At 36.4% G+C, this 13,151-nt stretch overlaps 1 protein-coding gene across 1 annotated transcript in view; it reads left to right on the top strand.

The window, feature by feature from the left end:
- Positions 1-12,690, top strand: part of LOC150090433 (uncharacterized) — a 562,729-nt gene extending 550,039 nt beyond the window's left edge. The window contains exons 118-119 of the mRNA XM_090389881.1: positions 7,622-7,783; positions 12,117-12,690. Coding sequence (XP_090246007.1) covers positions 7,622-7,783; positions 12,117-12,577 — 623 coding nt within the window. The 3' untranslated portion in view covers positions 12,578-12,690. The remainder of the gene's footprint in view (positions 1-7,621; positions 7,784-12,116) is intronic.
- Positions 12,691-13,151: the final 461 nt, after the last annotated feature.

Below are 13,151 nucleotides of genomic sequence, written 5' to 3'. Positions count from 1 at the left end.
AGCAATAATTCAGACACAGCATGGGTTTGTTAAGGGAAAGTCTTGTCTGACAAATTTGATTTGTTATTATGATGTGGTTACAAAGGAACTGGATGCAAAAAATAATTTTGATATCATATACTTGGATTTCAAGAAAGTTTTTGACACTGTTGCACATTAGCATTAGCATTATGAAGACTACTGTAAAAATTGGAGCTGAATGGTATTAAGGGTAAGTTGCTACAATGGGTAAAAGGAGAAGACAGAGGGTGGTAATCAATGGGTGCTGCTCTTCGTGGACTAATGTTATTAGTGGAGTCCCACAGGGTTCAGTGTTGGGTCCACTGTTGTTTTGTTTATTTATCAATTATATTGATGAAGGTATATCAGGCTTAGTATCGAAGTTTGCAGATGATACAAAGGTTGGCATGGTTGTTAATGACAGTAATGGCAGTGTGTTACTGGAACAGGATCTAGAAAATTTGGGCGGATAGGCTGAGAAGTGGCAACTGAAGTTTAACATTGAAAAATGCAAAGTTCTGCATATGGGTAGAAGTAACCCCAGAGAAATGTACCAACTGTGTGGTACTACACTTAAGGTGATAGAAAATGAAAAAAAACCTGGAAGTAATTGTTCAGTCAGATATGAAGTTTTCTGAGCAATGCAGACAGGCTGCCAGGGCAGGTCGTGTTGTCAATGATATACAGGAATTTTGCTAGCAGGGGAAAGGAGGTGATTGTCCCTCTGTATAAGGCAATGGTCAGGCCACGCCTTGAGCACTGCATGCAGGTGTGGAGGCCTCATTTTAGGAAGGATGTAGATTTGCTTGAGTGTGTACAGAGAATGGAAACAAGATTGATAAGGGGAATGAAGGGATCCTCTTACTAGGAGAGACTTAAGTTCTGCAAATTGCAGCAGCTGTAGACTAGGCACCTGCGAGGTGATCTGAATGGGTTGAGCACGCCGAATTCTGATGGGATTCTTCCACTTGTTCAGATTAAGAACCTAAGGGGGCATAATTGAAATTTAGGAAGGACAGATGTACAGAAATTTGCCTTTAGCCAGCAAGTGGTTAATTGCTGGAACAAACTTCCATCTGTCATTGTGGAAGTTAATAGGTGAAATAAATTTAAGGAGGAACTAGACAAACATTTATAAGGGATTGTTTTGTATTTTTTTTTTTTTTTTTTTTTTTTTTGGCTGATGCTGCATAAGCATCAGCCAAAAAAAAAAGCCATTCACTTGCTTTCTTGCATTACATGCCACAACTACTACTACATGCTCAAAAGATGTTGTTTTAAACCCTAATCACTACCACTATGGATTTAAAAATAAAGGCATTCACCAAACCTTTTGATCAAACCTTGTATTATGTTACCATAATAGGAATATAATTTTTGAATAAACTTTACTGAGCCCTTTATTCTGAAATGAAGCACTAAAGACAGAGATGCAATTCCTGCATCTTATTTCTTTTGTAAGCCTTTTATTTCAGTTGAATCCCAAAATGTTACCAAAGTAGCTTGTATTGTGTGTGTATTGAGATTATTACATTTCAGTAAACAACTTAAACCTTACACATGTTAGGAGCTTGCTTTTCATGTAATTTTAAATACGTTGACATTGTTTAATGTAATTGCATCATGCTTATTTGAAGTATAAGAAGGCAACTCATGAAGGATTTCACAATATGAGATGTTTTAATTGTGCATCCACTATGGATTGCTTTATAACAGGTATTAAAAATTTAAAAAAATTTTTAAACTAATAAAATTTTATGGAGGAAAGTCTCAAACTTTGTTAAATTCAAATGACATTATTTAATACAATTGCATTATTACTGCATAGTTGAATTTTAAGAAAAACTAAGGTCCGTATGTTAGGCATTATTATTAAATGTCTTTAACCCATTGTAATTAGCACTGAAATTTTAAAATACAAGTGTTGGCATGGGGGTAAAAAAAGAACATATTCAAATGCTCATATTGGCTTTCTATATAATCAGTCATGCTGACTCGTAGCCTTTTATGAGTCTCTATTTCTTTGACTGGTACACAGTTAACAGCTAACTTCAACTTAACATCTTGCTTCATTCATTCTTAATAAGAATGTAAATCTGTTTTATGCCAGTTTGAATCCAGGCATTCATTTCCATAATAAGCTTTTTTAATCAGCATTGAAAACTTGATGAGGAGAATAGCCTCAGTCTTCAATAACTGATAAGGAAAAGACCTTGCTATGTTCACTCTTAAGTCAGTTTAATCTTCTGTAAGGTCAGTATCTTTTTGAACTGTTCATAATTTGAATTAAATGTTTTTCATTATAATGCTTTACCTCTTTTGCCTTTATAATTTTAAACAAAATTTGGCTTTTACTAGAATTAAAGTTAGCTGTGATTTTGATTTTCTCTTCTTTTGCCTGGATGCTAAACGGTGCTTAATTTTAATCATTATTTCACTTTGTTTATGTCTTACTAATATAACTGCAGTTAAAGGAGTAACACCTTGAACACATGCCTTAATTTTTTTTGGTATCTTGGCAAATGGCTCGGCACTGCCCTTGGACAGGGCAGTGCCGAATCAGTTTGGTGTGACATAAGCATAGGGAAATCAAAATTGAGAGTAGGAGTGTGCTATAGGCCTAATGACTATGATGAGTATAATAAGATATTGTACAGGGAAATAGAGTGGGCCAGTAAATCAGAGAGTCTTATAATGGGAGATTTTAATTTCCCAGATATTGACTGGAATTTGTGGGTTGGTCACTCGCACACTAGCAAGGCTTTTGTGGATTTATTGGATGATTGTTTTCTACACCAGCATGTTCGTGAGGCAACAAGAGGGAGCAATACTCTTGATCTGATTATCAGTAGTGACTCTTCATGCATTAAGAACCTGCAGATAAATGAACCACTAGGTGGCAGTGATCACAGTGTGTTGAAGTGGGATTTACTCAAGGAGGTAACTACCATCAGAGGTAAAGGGAAGGGTTTTTGTTTTCGTAAAGGCGACTATGATGGTCTGAGACAGTATTTAAATTCTATACAGTGGGACCAACTGATGATGTTACCAACAGCAAACTCAAAATGGGAAGCATTCAAGGAACTAATCTTGGAGGCTACCAGGCTTTACATACCAACTAAGAAATATTGTTCAAGGTTTAGGCCTAAATGGTTGTCAAATGAACTAATGAGACATGTGGCAGAGAAGAAAAATGCATGGGATACATATAAATTAATGGGTGACATGGAAGCCTATGATAGATATAAGTTGGTCTGTAACCAAGTCACAAAGGAGATTAGGCAGGCAAAGGCAGACTACGAAAAATCCTTGGCAAAGGATGCAAAGAAAAACAGAAAAGAGTTCTTTACATACTTGAACTCGAGAAGGAAAGGGATGAATCAGATTGGTCCACTGGATATTGATGGTTCAACAGTTGAGGATCCTGCTCAGGTGGCTAACAATCTAAACGAGTATTTTGCATCTACATTCACGCATGAGGAGTTATTCAGGAAGGAGAATGATGTAGGTAAAGTAAACATTGGCAGTGAGCTGGATGATTTTGTAATAACTGAGAGGAAAGTGGAGGAGAGATTGTTGAGGATAAACATAAAAAAGGCACCTGGGGTGGATGGGATCTATCCAGTTATATTAAAGGAGGCAGCAAAGGAAGTATGCAAACCCCTAGCCATAATTATGAGAGCTTCTTTGGACTCAGGGGAGGTACCCATAGACTGGAGATGTGCAAATGTAACCCCAATTCACAAAGGAGGATCAAAGGCTGACACAAGTAATTATAGACCTGTTAGTTTAACTTCTGTTCCAGGTAAATTAATGGAGGCACTGGTTAAAGAAGCACTGCAGGATCATCTAGACAAGAATTCAGTTATAGCTCAGACGCAGCATGGTTTTGTTAAGGGCAGGTCTTGCCTGACCAATTTGATTGGATACTATGATGTAGTCACAAAAGAACTGGATGCAGGGAATAACTTTGATATTATATATTTGGATCTTAGAAAGGCTTTTGATACTGTTGCACATGGAAGACTGCTGCACAAATTGGAGCAGTGTGGCATTGGAGGCAAATTGCTGCTATGGATAAGGGGATGGTTGAGTGGCAGAAGACAGAGAGTGGTAATCAATGGACACTGCTCAACGTGGACTAATGTTATTAGTGGAGTTCCTCAAGGTTCAGTGTTGGGTCCGTTGTTGTTTTCGGTGTTTATGAATGATATTGATGATGGGATATCAAGTTTAATGTCCAAGTTTGCAGATGATACAAAGGTTGGCAGGGTCGTCAAGGACACTACTGACGCTATGCTGCTGCAACAGGATCTGGAAGGGTTGAACAGATGGGCTGAGAGGTGGCAAATGAAGTTTAACATTGACAAATGTAAAGTACTGCATATGGGAAACAGTAACCCCAGAGCAACGTATCAACTCTGCGGTACCACACTGACAGTGGTGGAGAATGAAAAGGACCTGGGGGTAATTGTGCAGGGAGATATGAAGTTCTCTGAGCAGTGCAGACGAGCTGCAAGAGTAGCTCATGGTGTCTTGTCAATGATATACAGGAATTTTTCTAGCAGGGATAAGGAGGTGATTATTCCCTTGTATAAGGCAATGGTTAGGCCACATCTTGAGTACTGTATACAGGTCTGGAGGCCTCATTTCAAGAAGGATGTAGAGCTGCTGGAACGGGTACAGAGAAGGGCAACAAGATTAGTAAATGGAACAAAGGGTTGCTCTTACGAAGAAAGGCTTAAGTTTTGCAAATTACAGAGTCTGGAGACTAGGCACCGGCGAGGTGATCTGATAGAGGTGTATAAGGCCTTGAATGGTTTGAGCATGCTCAATGCCAATGGGATTCTTCATCTTTCTCAGAATAATCACCTCAGAGGGCATAAATTCAAATTGAGGAAGGACGGATGTCGGATAGATGTGCGGAAATTTGCCTTTGGCCAGCGGGTGGTTGGTTGGTGGAACCGACTTCCATCACTTGATGTTGAAGTTGATAGCCTAAACAAATTTAAAGCTCAACTGGACAGGTATTTCGAACGAACGGAGGGGTGAAATGGGAGAGGGTTTTTTTTTTTTTTTTTTTTGGGCTGATGCTGAATAAGCTTGCTTTCTTGCATCGTATGCCTCTACTAATGCTAATGCTAATGCTAATGCTAATGCTAAATCATTCTCAGGTTAAAAGAGAGAGAGAGAGAGAGAGAGAGAGAGAGAGAGAGAGAGAGAGAGAGAGAGAGAGAGAGAGAGACAGACAGACAGACAAAAAAATGCATATGGCAGTATGATTGTAATTTTGAAATACTTCCTTACTCTGGAAGTATTTCAAAATGTATAATTTAACTTGCTACACAGTGAATAGCTTCAACTTAATATCCTGCTTTGTTCAATCTAAGTAAGAGTATAAGCCTATGCTAATTTGAATTCAGGCATTTATTTCCATAATAAAGTTTAGTTTATTCACTTTCTTTGGCATCAACATTTTAATAGTGCTTTCAGAACTTCTGTTAGGAAATGCAGCAGCCTGGAAAGTAAGGTGTAGGAGATTACAAGGTTTGCTGGGGCTCCTCGTGAGACAAGAAGATATTGGATTGTGTTATTAAGAGAAAAATCAGGCACATATATATTTGCTTGTACTCTAATGCTAAGTGAATAGTAAATAAATTTCATGAAGTACTGGTTGCCACAAGTGAAGACATCATAGGAATATCAGAAACACAGTGTGAGCACAGACATTGGGGATGCAAAATTTGAATATGGCAAGTGTACAGAAAGAGTCGTGTACATATCAATGCATTTCTCCCTAGGCAGTTCCCAAGAATTGCCCTACAGTCTGTCAATGCTGACTGTGTTGTAGCACCTCTGCATAGCCAGGTGTGTGTGTGTGTGTGTGTGTGTGTGTGTGTGTGTGTGTGTGTGTGTGTGTGTGTGTGTGTGTGTGTGTGTGTGTGTGTGTGTGTGTGTGAGACTTAGCAACCAACCAGCAGAAAATCACCCAAAATTTCACTGGCTTGTTATTTCATAGGTCTCCTCTCCTCATAGAGGCCACCAATCACCTTATTATTATTAGTGTGGTGCAAGGAAGCCTGAGGCTTATGCTGCACCAGCCAAAAAAATTTCTGAATTACTGTGTGAGAGAAAGTGTCAGAAGTAGAAGAGAATCACCAAGAAAGAGAAGAATGATGATATCCAGCTCAGCACTCTGGGTGTGCCAAGCCCATATTGACCAGATGTAAGTCCCTGGGGTTAATGAGGAATGAGTAAGTCTAGAAACAGTTGTCATGATGATGCTGTACATTTTAAATAACTAGTTGAGTCATTTTTTGTCACACTACTTATATTAAAACAATTTAGTATGATGCTGTAGAATTACAGGGGTATTTTTTCAAAACATTTTAGTTGAATCAAATAAAATTCATACCTTTTACATGTGTTCTGTTTTGATCATGGAATGGAGAGATCTTTCTGCTTGCACTGAAGACTGCAGGCTGATCATTCAACTTTATGGTGGCGCCTCTGTAGCCAGGTGGGCAGGAGCAGCAGTGCGCATAGCACATGCTTCTTAATTAGATCGGTGTTTAAGCCCATGACCACCAAATACGGAGGATGCGGAAAAGTCAGGGAATGACCACCATATATCCCCGGAGCAAAGTGGCCTTAGTTGCTAATGCTCCTAAAAACCAAATAACAAACAAACAAACATCAACTTTATGGCTTGGATTTATGTTCAACTAAGCCACAGTTGTGTAAGTTGCTAATATATTTTTAAATTGCACAGAATTACCAGAAGAGGCTAATCTGCTAAACATTTAAAAATTGGAAACACCACTTGGACAGTTGTTTTGAATCTTACTGGCTTCTCATCAGCTGGAAGATAGTTTCTAGAATATAGCCAGTAAGTCTCAGAACAGCTGTCCTGACAGCAATATCTCTAGACCACCGACTGGCTGATGAGAAGCTGGTAAATTTCTAAATAGCTGCTCTTGACATGTCTCATACTTTTAAATGTATTAGCAGATTCTCCTTCTCTGGTATTGCCATACAATTTTAAACAAATTAGCTACTTTTTAAACAAATTAGCAACCAGAACTGTGGATAATTGTATTTGTAAGTCGAACATAAGCTCAAGCCATAAGTTCTAATAATTGGCTCTTAGTCTTCAGCAAGAGCAGAAAGATCTGTGACCGAAATCAAATGCAGGAAAGCATATAATTTTATTTTATTAGAAATTTAGGTCTACCAGTGAATATGTAAATAAGTGCAAACCCTGAAAAGTAAAAGTCAGTCCTTATCACTGGAGAGACAATTTTGGGAACATTGTTTCTCCAGTGACAAGGACTGGCTGAAATTGAAATGTGGTATTGTGTATGATTTTCAAATAATTTCAGTGCAGGAATTTAAATATAACTCTGCATCCATTATTATGAAACAAGTTTGAAAAAATGCATGGCAAGGTAGTCCTGCAGTTCTATTTACTCATACCTTATTATGAGGAAAAAGACTTACTGATTAGCTAGATATATACATATCTAGCTAAGTAGTAACATGAATTTTTCATATTACAAATATTTCAGATTTCATTTTTTAATTACAGATTCTTTAAGGACATATTCTTGTTTACTTTTAGCATCCATTCATTGCAATACAGCTCCAGTTCCTCTTAATGACACTATTGGTTTCTTCACCCATTTTGAACAAAACCGTGGTGGTCTCTGCATTAATGAAAAACCTGTTCCAGATGTACTGGAATGTGCAGGAGCTTGTGAATCCCATTCATATTATTCACTTGGTAAGTAGCTTTCTTTTTCCCACACTGTTGCAGTATTACCACTATATGTCTTGGTCCACCTAAAAATACTAATACCTAGGGCTCAGCAAACACAGCCACTACAGTGACTAAGAACTCCAGCTTGATGATAGTATTTTACAGGCCAGTCTAGCAGCTGTGAGGCTGAAGTATTAGTCCATTTTTTTATGATCACTATGGTCATTATCTTGCACAGTACAATGACTTTCAACAAAGGCACTGTATTGTGCCTTTGTTGAAAGTCATGGAAGCACACACACACAGAACCAGGCAAACATTAATTAAAATTGTTATTAATAATATTAATTGTTAATTAAAATTATTAATTAATTGTTTCTCCCAACAAACACACCCTGGTTTCGGGTGTGTTTGTTGGGAGCAACAACTAATAATTTTACCAACAGATTGTCAGATTTTAAGGGGAGGGGGTAAAAGAGAGCATTATTATTCATGTGGGGATTAAACTTAATAATATTAAATGACTTTACCATTTGTTGGATAAATATAGGACCATACTGAAAAAATGCTGTGAGCTGGGTCAGAAAGTGTTTGTGTTTGCAATTCTACCTAGACACACTAGGAAGGATTATTACTGAAAACCATGTAGATTAACTCAAGATTTGAGGGATCCACAATGCTTTTGGCGGGGGGGGGGGGGTGATTTTTATCAACATGGCCTGCACTTGTAGGTAGAAGGAATCTCTTTTGTAAAGATAGTATTCATTTGAACAAAGGTGGTTCAAGGAATTTTGCCAGTATCACTGAGGATACGTTAAGGGTTCAGGGATACTACTAGTAAGCAGGAGAAGGGTAATATAGATCCATGTTTATCTGATGATATGGGTATAATGCTTGCACTCATCTCAAAAAAGTCTTGTATTTTTTTGCCACGATGGCCGATATTGTCAAAATGTTCTGAGGGTAGCAACATTTCAAATGAGCAAGAAGTAAAGCTAGGGAAACAATCCTAAATAACTTCAAGGGGTGTCAGGGTAGAAAACTGTAAAATAATACTTAATCTTAACTGTATCTAAAGTAATATCAGGAGCATTGTCTATAAAATGGCTGAATTTGAACTCCTGGTTAGGAAAACTAATGCTGACATAATAGTGCTAACTGAAACATGGTGCTACCCAAAATTGGGATGACAAATACCACTGTAGCATGTATAATGTATTAAGAAAGATAGATGGAGTGGTGGGGTCATGCTTCTTATCAAAAGCAGCCTGAGCGCGAAAAGTACTTTTGCTTGAGTTCAGAAGTTACGTCCACCAGCATAGAATCTGTGTGGTGTGAGTTAATTAGAAGCAAAAGTATAATGAAAGCGGAAGTAGTTTACAGAAGAGTATAATGAGAGCCTCTCCATGAAGATGTAATGGGCAAGCAAACATGAATGTATTATTATGGGTGACTTCAATTTGCCCTGGTTTGATTGGAATAAGTTGGAGGGAAATTCATTGTGGGGAACAAAATTTTTAAATAAATTATATCATTATTATTTTTACTAGCATGTTATAAAAAATACTATGGATGAGAATATTCTTTGCCTCATTATTACTCACGAATCACAGGGATTAAAGTATAGGAACTATTGGCAGATAGTGATCATGCAATTGTTAGATGGAAGATAAAGAAAGACGTTGCAGTAGTTAAAGGTAAAGGCACAGATTTTAATTTCAGAAGAGAGGACTATGACGGTTTAAGGTACTTTATGACATTTATTACAACAGAAGCCATGAACATATATATACTATTAAGAATATATTGAGAGGAGGATGTCAAAATAGGTGAATACAGAGCTGGCCTGTCTAAAAGAGCAGAAAAAGATAGCATGGGAAAGTTACAGAGCGATGAAAAGTACTGAAGCCTACAACAACTACATGTTTACCAGAACCCTGAGAGAGAGAGAGAGATAGAAGTGAATCACCATGAAAGAGAAGAATAATTGAGGTTTATAAGGCTTTGAGAGGAGTTAGTAAAATGAATGTCAGATTTTAAGGGGAGGGGGTAAAAGAGAGCATTATTATTCATGTGGGGATTAAACTTAATAATATTAAATGACTTTACCATTTGTTGGATAAATATAGGACCATACTGAAAAAATGCTGTGAGCTGGGTCAGAAAGTGTTTGTGTTTGCAATTCTACCTAGACACACTAGGAAGGATTATTACTAAAAACCATGTGGATTAACTCAAGATTTGAGGGATCCACAATGCTTTTGGCGGGGGGGGGGTGATTTTTATCAACGTGGCCTGCACTTGTAGGTAGAAGGAATCTCTTTTGTAGAGATAGTATTCATTTGAACAAAGGTGGTTCAAGGAATTTTGCCAGTATCACTGAGGATACGTTAAGGGTTCAGGGATACTACTAGTAAGCAGGAGAAGGGTAATATAGATCCATGTTTATCTGATGATATGGGTATAATGCTTGCACTCATCTCAAAAAATTCTTGTATTTTTTTGCCACAATGGCCGATATTGTCAAAATGTTCTGAGGGTAGCAACATTTCAAATGAGCAAGAAGTAAAGCTAGGGAAACAATCCTAAATAACTTCAAGGGGTGTCAGGGTAGAAAACTGTAAAATAATACTTAATCTTAACTGTATCTAAAGTAATGTCAGGAGCATTGTCTATAAAATGGCTGAATTTGAACTCCTGGTTAGGAAACCTAATGCTGACATAATAGTGCTAACTGAAACATGGTGCCACCCAAAATGGGGATGACAAATACCACTGTAGCATGTATAATGTATTAAGAAAGATAGATGGAGTGGTGGGGTCATGCTTCTTATCAAATTTTCATTATTATGATATTTCATTAGCTGAATTTTCATTATTATATAGAATTCTGGAACAAGGAGCCATCCAAAAATTAAAATTACAGTGGAATGGGTTTGGGCTGGAGTGTAGGAAATATTCTTTCCCCCAGTGAATTGTTGATTACTGGAACAAAGTGCCTCTGCAGGTAGTCATGACTGACAGTTTGAAGAAATTCAAGGTCAGCTAAATTGTTGACCTTGAATTTTCAAGGATAGTTAGATAGTGTGGAGTGCATAATTTGTATTTGTACTTTTTTTTTTTTTTTTTTTTGCCGATGCAGCAAAAGCCTGTGCATTCCTTGCACTGTATGGCTATAATAATACTAATACAGTGGATTCTTAGTATGGATGCTAAACTAGTGACAGCATTATTTATAAAACAAATCTGATCGGTTAATGGGACATGATACAGAATGAGCCCAGTCGATCATATCTGTCTTTTTTTAAGTTTGAAGTTAAACCTAACAAAAGCCAGATATAATTGATTGGGCAAACAAAAATTGTTACCTGGAAAGCAGCTCATAATTGGTTTCTTATTCAGCACCTGACACAGCAAATTTTAACCTTTTTTAATTAATAAGAAAAAAATAAGTTATTAAATATTCAAAGGCTGTTCATTTATGAAAACATTATGCTGTTTATCATTGTGGAGTGTTGTTCACATGCATGATTATTAGGCATTTGTAACTAAATTAATGACTCAGAAATTTAATATCTCATGTTTTTACAATTTGTGTTGCTTTGGTATACTGATAATAATTAATGCAACATTTATAAAATATACAGATACAATTTAATCATGTTAAGAAATGAAAATCATTTCAGTTTTTGCATTATTGGATGGTCCATTTATTAATTATAAATGGTACATCCAATAACAGTGTGAGATCATTTGTTACTAGCTGCTTTGGGATGTTGCCATTATATGAATTTAATGAAAGTTTAATAAACAGATATTCTTTTTCCACCTATCATGTTGCCTTTATACACTGATGTTGATGTAGAATATATCCTGATTAAGATAAAAGAATTATTAGAATTTGATTCCACGCTCAGATAATTAACCAAGCTTACTCCAACTAATATTGTGAAACTTACCACTTTTCTATCATTAGTGAAATGTTTTAAGCATAATTCACATACTTTTCAACAGAATTTTTGGGCTGGCTATGAGGCTAGGTATGTTAGCCCATTACAGATGTTTATCTTTCATCTTTCAGAAACAGCATTCCGACTCCTAATGTCATATCAGAAGTTAGAGAATATATTCCTGTCATGCTAATAATATTTTAATTATCAGTAATAGACATATGATAGACTAGCTTTTACCTACAATTTAATTCATTCCATCCAAGACTAAAACACATGCTTGAATTAGAGAACAACAGAAGTTTAAATGGTTCGTTTGCCAGTATTATTAATAATAATAATAATAATAATAATTAACATTTTGTAATATTTTTAATTCATCCATTGTTTTTTGTTTTTTTTTTCAGATAAAAATCAGTTTACTAGTATATGTCTTTGTTGTAAAGTTAAAGTGTATGTGAACAGAACAGTGGACCTTATGTGCCGAGATGGTACAACATTGACTCGACCTTTCCAGCAACCCTCTGAGTGTGAATGCTCAAAATGTGCTGGAGAAAGAGAAAAAGAAACAACAAACACAAAGTCAAATTGGGAACAGAGCTCTGGATGGGATATATATGATCCTATAAAATTGCAGAAAGAGATGATCCGACAGCAACAAGATATGATTACCCAACATCAGAAAATGACAGAAGTACAGCAGAAGCAGCAACTGGAGCAACAAATGGCACTTCAACAACAATCTGACTCTTTTAGTCAACAACAACAGCAGCAACAGGAACAACAGCAAGGACAAATTAATCAAATTAGTCAACAGTCTGAACAAGAACTATCTGATTTCCTAAAACAACTGCCACAACAACAGTGATTCCTTAGAAAGTAATGCAGACTCAACACATACTTCTTAATCGCAAGAATATGTTGATTCCGCACATTTTTTTTCCATCTGATTTTAATTACTTGCCGTGCAGTAATACGTAACTTTTGTTGTGACAATAAAAATGTTTCAGTATATATATTATATGTTGAAACACTTTTTGATTTAAAAAAAATGTAATAAATAACTAGTTCTGTATTAAATTTTCTTAATAAATGTTAAATTTTTTTGTAAAAATTAGTTTATTTATGATTCTTATATTAGCATTAGCAGTTGCAAATGATGCAAGAGAGCAAGCTTATATAGTATCAGCCAAAAACACTACACAACACGGCCATTTCACCTACTCATTCCCACCAATAGTTTTCCTGGTTCTTCCTTGAATTTATTCAAACCATCAACTTCCATAACAACAGATGGAAGTTTGTTCCAACAATCAACTACCCTAAAGGCTAAAGTCAAACTTCTGCATTTCTATTCTGCAACCGTCCTTACTCAATTTGAATTTGTGCCCCCTCATGAGTGCAGTCTGAGCAAGAGGAAGAATCCCATCAGCATTGAGCTT

Source organism: Mastigoproctus giganteus, chromosome 2 (assembly GCF_048544385.1).
Source record: "Mastigoproctus giganteus isolate SK-2022 chromosome 2, ASM4854438v1, whole genome shotgun sequence".
Classification (NCBI taxonomy): domain Eukaryota; kingdom Metazoa; phylum Arthropoda; class Arachnida; order Uropygi; family Thelyphonidae; genus Mastigoproctus; species Mastigoproctus giganteus.
The sequence above is the reverse complement of the archived record's forward strand: the minus strand, read 5'-3'. Positions and strand labels throughout refer to the sequence as shown.